General features: G+C 40.4%; 1 protein-coding gene across 3 annotated transcripts in view; it reads right to left on the bottom strand.

Annotated features, from left to right (window-relative positions):
- Positions 1 to 7871: 7871 nt before the first annotated feature.
- Positions 7872 to 15241, bottom strand: part of LOC112071532 (GTPase IMAP family member 8) — a 127447-nt gene continuing 120077 nt past the window's right edge. The window contains exons 1-3 of one of the 3 annotated variants that reach the window (XM_024138977.2): positions 11816 to 12068; positions 10470 to 11090; positions 7872 to 9670 (exon numbers count right to left, since the gene is read on the bottom strand). In XM_024138977.2, coding sequence (XP_023994745.1) covers positions 8619 to 9670; positions 10470 to 11049 — 1632 coding nt within the window. In that variant the 5' untranslated portion in view covers positions 11050 to 11090; positions 11816 to 12068 and the 3' untranslated portion in view covers positions 7872 to 8618. Of the gene's footprint in view, positions 9671 to 10469; positions 11091 to 11815; positions 12069 to 15241 lie in introns of those variants that run through there. The other 2 variants (XM_024138978.2, XM_070439426.1) reach the window with 2 other exon arrangements.

Here is a 15241-nt window from a genome sequence, read left to right as displayed (position 1 = left end):
GTCTCTGTAAAATGTTCAGCCTAAAGAGGAGATTTTGTGTGTGCGTAGATGTTCCTGTTTTATCAGTGTTTATGAAAGGTTTGTGCCAGCCCTCTGTCCTTGGGTGTGTGTGTGTCTCAGTATCTCGTGAAATGCAGACCCAAGCACCCTGTTGGTCAAGGCCTTTCCTGTTTTAATCAGTGTTTGTGTGGGGTTTGTGTCAGCCATCTGTCTCTGGGTGTGTGTGGGTCTCAGTATCTGCTTTATGAGTTTGTGAGAAACCCTGTTTTGAAAGAAGTTAGTTATAACAATGTAATAGGGATATGCTTGTGTTATATTAAATGGTATTTATTACACAACTAAGTGAGTTAAGTGGTCAGGGAAGTATTTAGAAACCAGCAGACCACGAACCTGGGTCAAGATAGCTTGTTGGGTAATTATACTCTGGACAACATCTTAAGGGGGGAATATGGGAACAAAAATATTCTTACTGTCAAGCAACAGGGGAAAGAAGATGCATATGAGCAAAATAAGGCATTCTTAGACTAATTTAAGGGCTGAACTAGTGACTGATTAAATGTTATTGGTCACACACAACGTGTTTTGCAGATGTTATTGCGGGTGTAGCGAAATGCTTGTAGATAGAAATCCATTACTGTAAATGGTATGATTAGGAGGTCAAGGGTAATTTCCACGGGGTGTTAGTTACAGGTGGACTAAGATGGCGACAAAGAACATGGTTGATGTTTTACGTTCTCCCAACCAATTGTGCAATTTTATATATTTTTTTCATTTTGTGTAACTTATTTTTTAAACGTATTGTGTACATAATGTTGCTGCTAGTCTCTTATGACCGAAAATAAAATGTGGACATCAGAAAAGTGATAACTCACCGCGGACTAGAAGAAACGTTTTCCTTTAACGAGTCCGACGAGAAGGATATCCTGCTTTCACGGGTACAGCCCAGATCCACGCCTTTTGCGTGAAGAAAAGACGCCGGAAAAGGGGACGCAGATCAGGGATCCTTCTGAGAACCCGTAGGCGAGCGAGTAAACTCCCAATGCCTTCCAGACTCCTTGCTAACGTGCAATCGTTAGAGAATAAAGAATACCTACTACTAAGATTATCCTACTAAAGGGACAACGGGACATTAACCTCTAACGGCCCTCTACCCCGGGTCCGGGATCACCCCCCACCCCCCCCCACACTGATTAGCATAGCTAGCATAGCTTCACAAGTAGATAGTAGCATCTAAATATCATTAAATCACAAGTCCAAGACACCAGAAGAAAGATACAGATCTTGTGAATAAACCCATCATTTCTGTTTTTTAAAATGTTTTACAGGGAAGACACAATATGTAAATCTATTAGCTAACCACGTTAGCAAAATACACCACTATTCTAACTCCATCAGTTTCTTACTCCTTCAGGTGCTATCACCAATTCGGCTCAACTAAGATATTGATAGCCACTAACCAAGAAAAAACATCCTCAGATGACAGTCTGATAACATATTCATGGTATAGGATAGTTTTTGTTAGAAAAAAGTGCATATTTCAGGTAGAAATCACAGTTTACAATTGCACCGACCATCACAAATTGACTAGAATTACTAGATAGAGCAACGTGTATGACCAATTTACTCATCAAAAAACATTTCATAAAAATAGACAAAGCATAGCAATGGAAAGACCCAGTTTTGTTGATTTCAGACCATATTTCAGATTTTTCTAAGCGTTTTTCAGCGAAAACACAATAAATCGATAAGTTAGCATACCACATGTGCAAACGTACCAGAGCATCGATTCCAGCCAAAGAGCGCTATAACGTAATCACCGCCAAAATATATTAATTTTTTCACTAACCTTCTCAGAATTCTTCCGATGACACTCCTGTAACATCATTTTACAACATACATATACAGTTTGTTCGAAAAGGTGCAATTTAGCCATACAAAACCGTGGTTACACAATAAAAATACTAGGAAATCAAGCCTCAATATGTCTGACGTCATCTATCAGAGTGATCTAGTTAATCGACAGATATCATATACTTGACTAAAAAATACAGGGTTGACAGGAATCGAAAGACAAATTAGTTCTTAATGCAACCGCTGATTTACATTTTTAAAAATATCCTTACTTTTCAATACAGGGTTGCCAAGTGAAGCTATACCAAACAAAATGGCCGAAATATGCGTTTAAAATATTTCGACAGAAACACGATTTATCATATAAATATTGCTTACTTTGAGCTGTTCTTCCATCAGATTCTTGGCAATGTATCCTTTCTATGTTATAAACGTCTTTTGGTCGATAGATGTCCTCTGTCCTTCGAAATGTCCACCACCAACGACCGACACCCCGAAACGTTTCCAAAGCTAAAATGTGCACGGCAAATAAATTCCTCAGAATCGCACTAAACGGATATAAATTGCTATAAAACGGTTAAAATTAACTACWTTATGATGTTTTTAACAACTATAACGACTGAAAACATGACCTGAGAAATATTGCTGGTTAGAAAACGATTTGGAACGAGGCAAGTCCGATGTCCTTCACGCTTCAGGCGCGCGACGAGAAAGGGAGGTACCTCTACGTTTTGGTCTTTTATAATGGCTGTGATAGTCCCATCCATTTCATTCAAAGCGTGATGACGTACAGACACCCAGAGGAAGACGTAGGCAGTGTCGGTTTCTTCATAGCATTCACAGGCACCTTAAAAACAGACCCCAGATCAGGTGTAAAAAATTCTGAAATCTGAACCCTGTCATGAAAAGTGCTGTAGATATTGTTCTGTACCACTCAGAGACAAAATTCCAACTTCTATAGAAACTAGATRGTGTTTTCTATCAAATAATAACATTAATATGCATATTGTACGATCAAGAATTTATCACGAGGCAGTTTAATTTGGAGAGACAAATATGCTAATGTGGAACAGCACCCCCTATAGTTCCAAGAAGTTAAGAACTGCAACATCTTATGTTTCACAGAGACTTGGCTGAACGAAGAAACGGACAATACAGAGCTGGCGGGATTTTCCATGCACTGGCAGAACAGAGACGCTACCTCTGGTAAGACGAGTGGTGGGGGTGTGTGTCTTTTTGTCAATAACAGCTGGTGCGCGATGTCTAATATTGAAGAAGTTTAGAGGTATTGCTCGCCTGAGGTAGAGTACCTTATGATAAGCTGTCGTCCACACTATCTACCAAGAGAGTTCTCATCTGTATTAATGGTAGTCGTCTATTTACCACTACAAAGCGAAGCCGGCAATAAGACCTCTCTCAAACAACTCTATAAGCAAAGAAGAAAATGCTCACCCAGAAGCGGCGCTTCTAGTGGCCGGGAACTTTAATGCAGGCAACTTAAATCAGTTTTACCAAATTTTTACCAGCATGTCACATGTGCAACCAGGGGGAAAAAACTTTGACCACCTTTACTCCACACACAGAGATGCATAGAAGCTCTCCCCCGCCCTCCATTTGGCAAATCTGACCACAATTCTATCCTCCTGATTCCTGATTACAAGCAAAAACTAAAGCAGGAAGTACCAGTGACTCGCTCAATACGGAAGTGGGCAGATGATGCAGATGCTACACTACAGGACTGTTTTGCTAGCACAGACTTGAATATGTTCCGGGATTCATACAGTCATCAGTCATCGGCTTCATCAATAAGTGCATCGATGACGTTGTCCCTACGGTGACTGTACGTACATATCCCAACCAGAAGCCATGGATTACAGGCAACATCCGTATTGAGCTAAAGGCTAGAGCTGCCGCTTTCAAGGAGCGGGAGACTAATCCGGACACTATGCCCTCAGACGAACCATCAAACAAGCAAAGCGACAATACAGGATTAAGATTGAATCTTAATCTTCAAATCATATTTTTGCAGGATGATTGATGATGATGATCCTTGCGAATGATTTTGCCGAAGATTGTATCTTGTATCAGGCTCTGACACTCGTCGGATGTGGCAGGGCTTGAAAACTATTACAGACTACAAAGGGAAACCCAGACGCGAGCCTACCAGACGAGCTAAATGCCTTTTATGCTTGCTTTGAGGCAAGCAACACTGAAGCATGCATGAGAGCACCAGCTGTTCTGGATGACGATGTGATAACGCTCTCGGTAGCCGATGTGAACAAAACCTTTTATTAGGTCAACATTCACAAAGCCGCTGGGCCAGACAGATTACCAGGACGTGTACTCAAAGCATGCGCAGACCAACTGTCAAGTGTCTTCATTGTCAACCTCTCCCTGACCGAGTCTGTAATACCTAAATGTTTCAAGCAGACCACCATAGTCCCTGTGCCCAAGGAAGCGAAGGTAACCTGCCTAAATAATTATCGCCCCGTGGCACTCACGTCGGTAGCCATGAAATGCTTTGAAAGGCTGGTCATGGCTCACATCAACATCATCCTCCCGGACACCCTAGTCCCACTCCAATTAACATACCGCCCCAACAGATCCACAGATGACGCAATCTCAATCGCACTCCACACAAGCTTCCTGCCATCCAAGACCTAAGGAGGAGGGATGTATATTATTTTTGTGAAATTGGAAGTCTATTAATTGTGGTCCTGAAAACGCAAACCATGATATTGAAGTGCCCCGAGTCGATATGCATTATTTATTGGTTGTGTGGTGCATTGGCACAGAAATCTGTTGGTGGAAAATTTGTTGCATTTACTTTATATAATTAGGCAATAGGGCCAAAAGGGGTGTGGTATATGGCCAATATACCACAGCTAAAGGCTGTTCTTTATGCACGATGCAACGCAGAGTGCCTGGATACAGCCCTTAGCCGTGGTATATTGGCCATATACCACAAACCCCCAAGGTGCCTTAGTGTTATTATAAACTGATTACCAACATAATTAGAGCAGAAAAAAATAAATGCTTTGTCATATGGTCTGATATACCACGCCTGTCAGACAATCAGCATTCAGGGCTCGAACCACCCAGTTTATAATTATAAATATGGCATTAAAATGTTGAAAATCTGATCTCCCCCTAGCTGATCATTGTCTGCAACAGGCTCATTTTGAACAGTACATTTCAAACTGTCCCTAAAAGAAGGCTGGCCGGGAGAGCTCATCCTGAGAAGGGCACAGCACATGCATTTTAAAGGTAATTTAGGCTTGGGCTGACATTTGCAGCATTGGCTGTGTTAATGCAATCTGCACCAAGTCATGGAAGTTGCCTTTAAACAGCAACCTATAGCCTACAGTCAGTGTGCACAGACCTTTTGGGGGGCATGTGCTCAACAAAAAAAAAGGGCACTCCACCCCAAATAAACCTCTGCAACCACGCGGTCACAGACTTGTTGAGCAATTATTATAAGAAGAGGGGAAAGCAGCACAATCTGATGAGTAAACTATTTATTAAACTACTTTGAACTGGAATAAATGCTGCACTTACTAACAATGACCAGCACATTTCCAGTCAAAATACAAGATTGTAAGAAATACTGTAGTCTACATTACTATATCAACACAACTCCAATTGTTGCCTCTATCATTTATCCCAGTGCTTTTCAAACTTTTTGACCCGCTACTCCTGAAAAGGAGTGGTACAAAAGGTGCGACCCCACATGCATGTGCGCAGTTGCTGCAAATGTAGCCAATCATTACATCCATAAACATTTATGCACAATATGATACATTATGACATCAAACCAAATGTGTGTCATGGGAAAAGCATTGTTACTGTAGCCTAGTAACCTATCTAGGTGAAAGTGAAACAAAAAAATATGCCACGACTTTTTGTCCATGTGAGTAAGCTGCCATTTTAGCTTTTACAGATCACGGTGTCCTGTCCTCTCCTGTAAATATGGACATGTAGGCTAGGCTATTGACAGTGACTGATGGACAAGCAGCAACAAATTATAGCCTATTGAAGATAACCGAAGAGTTAACAGGTGTTTTGAGCTCAATACATGGCATTTCAATATTCATTGAATTAGCAGAGAAGGAATAAACATTTGTCCTACCAGAGGTAAGGGTTAAAAATATATATATTAAGCCTGCARAAGTTGCCCAATTGAGGAGAGACTGGCTTGCATATAACTATCACCCGTGACTCCCACAATCTCTATGATAGGCCTATAGCCTAGCCTAACTAAATGTATGATTATTCAGTTTAGCTTTACAGCAGTCATGTCAAGAACAATAAACCAGCAGCAGGGCTGTGCCAACCGACTGTAATATTTATCAATATTATTTTTCTGGCCATATGATCCGAATTTAAACCAACATCTGGAACAATAGAATCACTAAATTAATTGTAGGCACATTGGAGTCATGGCTACCCATAACCTAAACAACCCAACAGGACAATAAAGTAGAAATAAAACAACTCTCACATATAGCCTAGGCTGAAGAAAACAAAACATATCATCAGAAGCCCATATGAACCTATAGCCTGAAGCTACACAAAAGTAGCCTAGTTCAACGTGGAGAAGGGACTAGTTTTGCGAGGAAACAGCGCCATCTGTGGTCCAATTTGTGGACAAATTGTGTGACATATATTTTTTCTCCCAAATGCAGTACTTCTCAATGTCTTTCCACCAATATATATATATTTTTATGTATTATAGAGGCGTTTTGACATTATTTTAGTCTACGGCACCATCTGCCTTTGTAACAGTCTGTCGACTTCAAGCCAAATGTGACCGGTTTCAGGAAACTAGGCGTATGTCGCAAGTCACGACTTCACAGGAGAGCCATTTGATTTATTGATTTATTTATTTTTAATCAAAATGCRTTATTTGTCAGAAATGCCTTCTGGAATATATGAACTTCATGTGCCTTAATAACAAACTTGTATACCATCTGTAAATATTTATAAAATTGTTAAATGATGAGAAAAGGCCACAGAAAAGGTCTAGCTAGCTATATTTTCAGATATTACACGTTTCAAATTTTGACAAAGTGGTTTAATTTCAAGCTTAAGTGTTCTGTTAGCTAGCTAACGTTAGCTGGCTGGCTCCCTAGCTAATGATACGTGTATGATGTTATTATTTGTATTCCAGATTTTTTTGCTGAGCTAGTTAGAGCCCAATGTTAGCTAGCTACCACTGAACCTGGTTGGTTAGCTCCCAGCAGATTCATGCAGGGTAGTAACGACATAATTTGGCACTATGTTCATTGTTGTTTAACTAGCTAACATTAGCTGGCTGACTCGTTAGCTAATGTTACATGACGTGTGTGATCTTACACATTGTTTACTTAGCTAGGTTCATTGTTTACCTAGCTAGGTTCATTGTTTACCTAGCTAGCTAGCTACATGTCTTAAGCTAAAGTGTACAACACCCGTTGAATATGGCCGGTGTCAGTAAATGTCGGCAAAAAAGCGTAACGAATTTGTTGCCAGCAGAGCTGGTTAGGCTGTTTTTATGTTATCCAGAGGTAAATAAATCATCGGCCAGAGCATCAAGTGTGCGCTCAGAACGCTCCGAGAGCGAATCGAGATTGGTGGGAATATCACCGTATATCACCGGCTAAATCTTAAGAGGGTGTGAACGATGCTGAATGGGTGTAAACAAAGAGGAACTCTTCACTAGATACCAAAACATTCAAAGGCCATTTTCTCAAAAGTGAGTTTACAGGTTTATCAACTTTCAAAGCAGAATTAATTTCCCATTGTTCCTCAAAAATGCAGCGTATGATGTACCATTTTGTAGGAAGTCAAATTAAGAATGAATATGCTATAACAGTTATGTTAATAAAGACAAACATTAGGCCCCGTTACTCTATAATGAATATCACGTTTTATCTTGTTACCATAAAATGTCAAGAGATACTTCTCATTGGACAGAACAGAGTCAGTGTGGTTGACACTCCAGACTTCTTCTATGCAACACACACACAGGAGGGTTTGAGTTCAGAGATGTTTTGTACTTTAATTAAACATTTGTACGTCGTTACAACACTGTATATATACATAATATGACATTTGAAATGTCTTTATTCTTTTGGAACTTCTGTGAGTGTGATGTTTACTGTTAATTTTTATTGTTTATTTCACTTTTGTATATTATCTACTTCACTTGCTTTGGCAATGTTATCATATGTTTCCCATGCCAATAAAGCGCCTTGAATTGAATTGCATCCATCTGGGCATTTTTTTAACATTAGACTAATGAATGAAATTACTTTTAATGGTATACCCAGGGCCTCAGAGCAACATTTTCTGGCTACGCAGCATGCAGAGTTTCTCAAAATAAACATGTATAATTACAAGTATTATTATAACAATTATAATACAGTACGTTCTGTAATTATTGGGAGAGTAAAGCATTTTACTCAAATGTTTTAACATGTTGTGTTGATAGTGCTCCCAGTACTTTGGTCTCAATGGTGATGCTTACGTTAGCTCAATATGATTATTCATATAAGCATGCAGGAACAGTAGAATGCAGCTACACAATATTGGGCAAATCAGATAGTGTTGATCTAATACTATTTGACTGATTTCAAATGGAATTTCAGTTTGAAAAATACAACTAAAAACGTACAACTAAAATCACACACGATTAATTTGATCAAATCCTGTTATCAGAATAGCATTGACTGACTTTCAAACCTTTTATTGTAGCAAGCTAACGATTTACTGAATTTTATGGTGCTTTACCCTTTAAAAACATACACAATAGCAGGAACAGCAGCACCAACAGTGGCACCAACAGTGGCACCAGCAACACCACTAAGCACAACAGCAGTAGTACTAGGAGCAGCAACAACAGCAGTAGTAATAGGAGCAGCAACAACAGCAGTAGTAATAGGAGCAGCAACAACAGCAGAACCAGCAGTAGCAAAACCACCAACAGCCCAAATGCCTACGAGCGCACCACAACCGCAAAGTATCAGTGCGCAGGGCACAATAATTTTCCAGTGTTTCTTTAAAAACACACTAAAACCCTTTTCCTCTTTTATCTCCTTTTGGATCCCTTCTGGATACCCTCTCGATCCTCTCTCATCTCTCTCCTTCTGGATCCTCTCCTCCTCCTCCTTCTGGATCCTCTCCTCCTCCTCCTTAATCCTGGCTGCCTCCTCAAACATCTCATTGGTGTAGCAGGTTCCTCCATTCTCCTCCACCATTCTGTCTATCTTCTCCATCAGCTCTGTGACCTGATCTCTGCTTCCTCTAGCTTTATTGTTGAGGACATGGTACCTCCCCCCACACTGCTCTACCAATCTACTGAGGTCACTGTTCCCACTAATCAGCTTCTCTAGACTGTTACCCTCTAATGCATCTCCATGGGTGAAGAGGATGATGGCATGCTTTGCAAGTCCCGACCCAAACACACTCTCTAGAATTTCAATAGCTTTTTTCTCCTGCTCTGTGAACCTGTCATTGACTCGCAACACTATGAGGAAGGCATGAGGCCCTGGACTAGACTCATAGATGCTCCTACCAATCTCCTCTGTTAATTCTTCAGCAGTAAGCTGTGTGTCAAACAGTCCTGGAGGATCAACCACACGGACATCCCTCCCATCTACTGCTGCCTGTTTCATTTCTGTTTTACGTGTTACTGAGGACAAGTTCAGTTCAGAATGGAAACTTCTCCCACCAAAGATGGTGTTTCCTGTTGCACTCTTCCCAACACCGGTTTTTCCAAGCAGAACAATCCTTCTCTCTGGGAGATTCCTGATGGAGGAGCTCCTTGAAACTGTTGAATCTGTGTATAGAAAAATACATCACATTTGTTAAACTGATACATTAAAATGACTACCATCTCATCCCCTATACAGGCAGTTATTGGTGCACTGAATAATAATGATTTATGTCTGGTGTTTAAATCTTTATGATGAATGTGGAGTTCAGGTGGGATTTGTAACAGGGATCTGTCACACACCAATACATCTTATTAAAGTTACAATTGGGGGGGGGGATAATTAATTTACATGATTGTTATCCCAGAATAAGAGACCAGAGTGTTATACTACGTAGTGGGATAGAGGAGTTAGCTAGCTAACTTTGGTGAATTCTGAGTTCAACTCGTGATAACTGTTAAACTTAACGAGAACCCCTTTTTCACACCTATTGAAAATAACTGTATTAAGTCACACTAAGTTTCACTGTGTGTTATGATTCAAATGCATCATGTCATTACTAAATGTGTAGTGTGATGTATTTCAATATGACTATTTAACACAAAATAACATCTGATTAATTAAATATTTAATACATCTTCCTCAAGTATTGTCTCAGTCATTGTCATGCCAAACAAAATAACTGTTCTAACAATTCTCAGGCAGGACTACCTATAATCACCTCAGCTACAGGAGACATATGAAAATATTGTGTTCATAATGTTATCAATGACATGACCTACTGAGCTCTCATCTAGAATATCTAGTTTTCTATCATCAGTATTATACTGCTTCAAACACAGTATTTCAATCATGTAAACATTTACATTTAGTCAACATTACATTTCTGGCTAATCATTTATTTAAACAGTTAGTTATACTTACTGAGACATGGAGATGTCTTTTCCAGCAGTGATTTGACCTGCTCAGGATCCTCACTCTTGTTGTTGAACACATGGTATCGTCCACCATATTTTCTCATCACTTCTGAGAGGTCATCTGACTCCTTAATGAATTCTTCTATAGTCTGGTCTTCCAACTCATCTCCTCTGGTGAACAGGATCCAGGTTTGCTTCAAAAGACTCTCTCCTAGAAGACCTTCTACTTTACTGATGACCCTCTTCTCTTCTTCTGTTAATCTGTCTGTCTTCACCACCAGGAGAAACACACGGGGACCAGATGAGGTTAACTTGAGGACATCCTGGAATTTCTCCTGAATTTGCTCTTCAGATCGGTCGGGGTCACAGAATCCTGGAGTGTCATACACGACAAGATCTGTTCCTTCAATGGTGGAATTTTGTTTCTCAATATCAGCAGTCACTGATTTGGAACTCTTCTTTGAGACAAAATCTTTTCGTCCCAGGATGGTGTTTCCTGCGGCACTCTTCCCTGCTCCTGTTTTACCAAGTAACACCACCTGCAATGGTCTGGATGTCTGTTGCACAGGTTTGGATGGGTGCCCCATCTTCAAGGAATTATCCTGTTTTAATGTGACTTGTGAGGAATCTAAATACAAATACAATTTTAAATAATTACATTCTTCTCTAAGATGCAAAATGCAGAAAACCAAGTAACAGCCCAATGGTATGAATAGCCATCAACTAGCTATTATGTGCAAGCTGGAATTAATAATTTACACACAAAACATTTGATTTGATAAAAGATGATAAAAGGTAGTCTAGCAGAACTATAAACTGCCTGGAACATAGTTAACAGCATTGATTGTTTATCTATAACTGTTTTCAGATGGTAGGCTACAACCACCCCACTGGGCACAGACATCAGTTCAACGTATAGTTTTGATATATATTTGATGTCAAATATCGTGAAATCAATGTGAAATCAACAAAACTGAGCCATATCGTTGCATTTTGTTTAGAAGTTGATTTAAACAGACATCCCTCCTCTTTGGTTCACGAATAGGACTGTGTCATCGAGTTTTATCATAAAACTAAAATGATTTAATTTAAATGATATAAAAATATGTAGGTTACATATTCGTATTAAATCAAACAACACAATCGTAGCATAACACGATCATATGAACAATATGCCTGTGTATTGACAATACGTCTTCCATGACGCAGTTATCATTTTCGAAATTCAGACCATTTAGGAAGCTAACGTTGTTTTTCATGTTGGCCATTATTCTACTGAAGACAGTCCTAGGCTACTAATAATGTAGTAATCTAATAGATTTACATAAATCATTACAATAAATAACAACTTACCTACTTTCGTATTAGATATCTTGAACGTTCTTAAATTCTACGGAGTTGAAATTGTTCAGCTTCAACAGTTTCACTTTCAGCCTCGTGTTCTTATTTTATCTGACACTTAAACCACTCCCCCAAGTTCCCTAGACAAACCCTGTATCGTCGTATTATTTTTTTCTCCTGCTGATAAACTCCCAACAAAACTCAGTTTATCAATAACATTTCAAGATTAACCATATAGGCCAAGGCAAAATAATTCGTAAACATAGCCTATGTGTTGAGGCTAGTAAACAATCAAAGGTACATTCTCGGCAAGGCTACTGTCAGCACATTTTTAAAAGAAATATCCATGACGTTCGTGCAGATCACATTAGCACAGCGAATGATGCAGATGTCGGCTTACCCAATATCAAAGGCTTGGCTTGACAGTCTCCGAATGTCATTAAACTTTTTGGTGTTTTGTAACAGATGTCTCTTTCCATTCATCAAATGGCCGCTGCACAGTTTGGATTGTTTGATTGATTTTAGAAAGAAGGATTTTTAAGCCTTGAGACAATTGAGATATGGAATGTGTATATGTGACATGAAGAGGGTGAATGGGCAAGACAAAAGATTTAACTGCCTTTGAACAGGGTATGGTAGTAGGTGCCAGGCGCAACGGTTTGTGTTGTCAAGAACTGCAAAGCTACTGGGTTTTTCACCCTCAACAGTTTCCTGTATCAACAATGGCCCACCACCCAAAGGACATCCAGCCAACTTGACACAACTTTGGGAAGCGATGGAGTCAACATGGGCCAGCATCCCTGTGGAACGCTTTTGACACCTTGTAGAGTCCATGCCCTGACGAGGGAAACTACTTGTTCTCACTTTAGGATAGAACATTCATGGCACTCTTCACCTGAATTGTTAGGATTTTCTTGTGATCACAACAAAACTACTTATTTTAAATAATTAAATTGTGTTTTCTTTGAAAAGATGGGCCTGGCTGAGAATAAGTCGCTCTGGATAAGAGCGTCTGCTAAATGACTTAAATGTAAATGTAAATGTAAATATAACATTCAGTTTTGTGGCGCTGTTTACCGCTATTTTCTGGATTAATTTGTGACCAGTCAAAACTACTTATTTTACTCAACTAGAGATGTAAATAAATTGTGTTTTTTTTAAAAGATGTGCCTGACTGACATGACAAATACATTAAGGGGAAATTATCCACAGACACGGAGTCTGATTATCTCTTTATTTACAATACTGGTTGCCATGGTTAACACAAACACAGGACATTGAATGCAGGACATTGAACACAGGACATTGAATGCAGGACATTGAACGCAGGACATTGAATGAAAGTAAAGTGCAATATCATGGACATTCCAGGCTTGTAGGCCTGTTGTAGGCAGGTCCTCACCAGACATCACCGGCCACAATGTCGCCTATGGGCACAAACCCACCGTCGCTGGACCAGACAGGACTGGCAAAAAGTGCTCTTCACAGACGAGTCGCGGTTTTGTCTCACCGGGGTGATGGCGGATCGCGTATATCGTCGAAGTAATGAGCCTTAAACCGAGCCTGCACTCTGGAGCGGGATCGATTTTGAGGTGGAGGGTCCGTCATGGTCTGGGGCGGTGTGTCACAGCATCATCGGACTGAGCTTGTTGTCATTGAAGGCAATCTCAACGCTATGCGTTACAGGGAAGACATCATCCTCCCTCATGTGGTACCCTTCCTGCAGGCTCATCCTGACATGACCCTCCAGCATGACAATGCCACCAGGCATACTGCTCGTTCTGTGCGGTGATTAACTGCAAGACAGGAATGTCAGTTTCTGCATTGCCAGCAAAGAGCCCGGATCTCAATCCCATTGAGCACGTCTGGGACCTGTTGGATCAGAGGGTGAGGGCTAGGGCCATTCCCCCCAGAAATGTCCGGGAACTTGCAGGTGCCTTGGTGGAAGAGTGGGGTAACATCTCACAGCAAGAACTCGCAAATCTGGTGCAGTCCATGAGGAGGAGATGCACTGCAGTACTTAATGCAGCTGGTGGCCACACCACATACTGACTGTTACTTTTGATTTTGACCTCCTCTTTGTTCAGGGACACATTATTCAATTTCTCTCAGTCACATGTCTGTGGAACTTGTTCAGTTTATATCTCAGTTGTTGAATCTTATGTTCATACAAATATTTACACATGTTAAGTTTGCTGAAAATAAACGCAGTGAGAGGACGTTTCTTTTTTTGCTATATAAAAATTCACTGGACTGAATGGTTCCCAACCGGTGTGCAGCGATGGTTACATTTGTATCGTTGTTTCAGGTCCAGTGCACTCAGACTGCTGTTACATTTATTTGTTACATTTGCGTGTGATATCAATGAGCTGTGACAATGCATCATGATATGGCCTATAATGGTGATTGACTGTACTGTCAAACAAAGCTGCCAGGTCTGAATACAGGTTGTTAAACTCCCTCTCTGCGCGTTCTCTTTCCTTTTTTTACCTTCATTTAACTAGGCAAGTCAGCTATGAGGCTCCCGGGTGCTCATGGAGGAGGTCTGCTGCCTCAGAGGATCCTGGCAGTAGCTCTTCTTGCACCCACTTTGGGCCAAAAGATTGGGAATTTCTTTGCTTGATAAATAAGTGGCATGAATGATAAATATGACTATCTACAGACTTATGGAACAGTAACGGAAATTCCATTAGCTCTAAACTATGCAAGTCTCTTCATGGGGAAAGAAATCCTTACGAAGATCATGTTAAATATTGGACCTCCTATATAGACGATTGCTTTATGATCTAGACGGGTTCTGAAACTAAATGAATTGAACTACATTAACTCTGGAGTACATTCAATTTCCTTCACTATGAAAACAACATTAACTCTATACATTGCTTAGATCATGTTCTGTTCTGTCTAGTTGTCCCTCAAACAGGCCTATAAGTGCCATTAACCAGCCAACCTTTTTTTAACTAGGCAAGTCAGTGATGGCCTAGGAACAGTGGGTTAACTGCCTTGTCCAGGGGTAGAACAACATATTTTTACCTTGTCAGCTCTGGGATTCGATTTTGCAACCTTTCGGTTACTAGTCCAACGCTCTAACCACTAGGCTACCTGCCGCTTGAGTGTGAACTGTGAGGATGGCAGAGAGGGAGAGAGATCAATCATCACTGTTGAGCACTCCATTTAAAAATAGTGTAATACTGTTGTCAGATTGTCTCAGCATGGTAGGGTACAGCAGGGTTAGAGAGACAAGCAAACTTACAGTCATGGGGGAAGACTTTTTAACTTCTCATCAGGGTGTTGTAAGAGGAAGCAGTGTAGGACCTTGAGAGATTCTGCATAGTGCTGACTTACTGGACTGGATAGGGCTGAGTGACTGGACTGGATAGGGCTGAGTGACTGGACTGGATAGGGCTGAGTGACTGGACTGGATAGGGCTGAGTGACT

The sequence above is a fragment of the Salvelinus sp. IW2-2015 genome, unplaced genomic scaffold (assembly GCF_002910315.2).
Source record: "Salvelinus sp. IW2-2015 unplaced genomic scaffold, ASM291031v2 Un_scaffold1633, whole genome shotgun sequence".
NCBI classification, from domain to species: Eukaryota; Metazoa; Chordata; class Actinopteri; order Salmoniformes; family Salmonidae; genus Salvelinus; species Salvelinus sp. IW2-2015.
The sequence above is the reverse complement of the archived record's forward strand: the minus strand, read 5'-3'. Positions and strand labels throughout refer to the sequence as shown.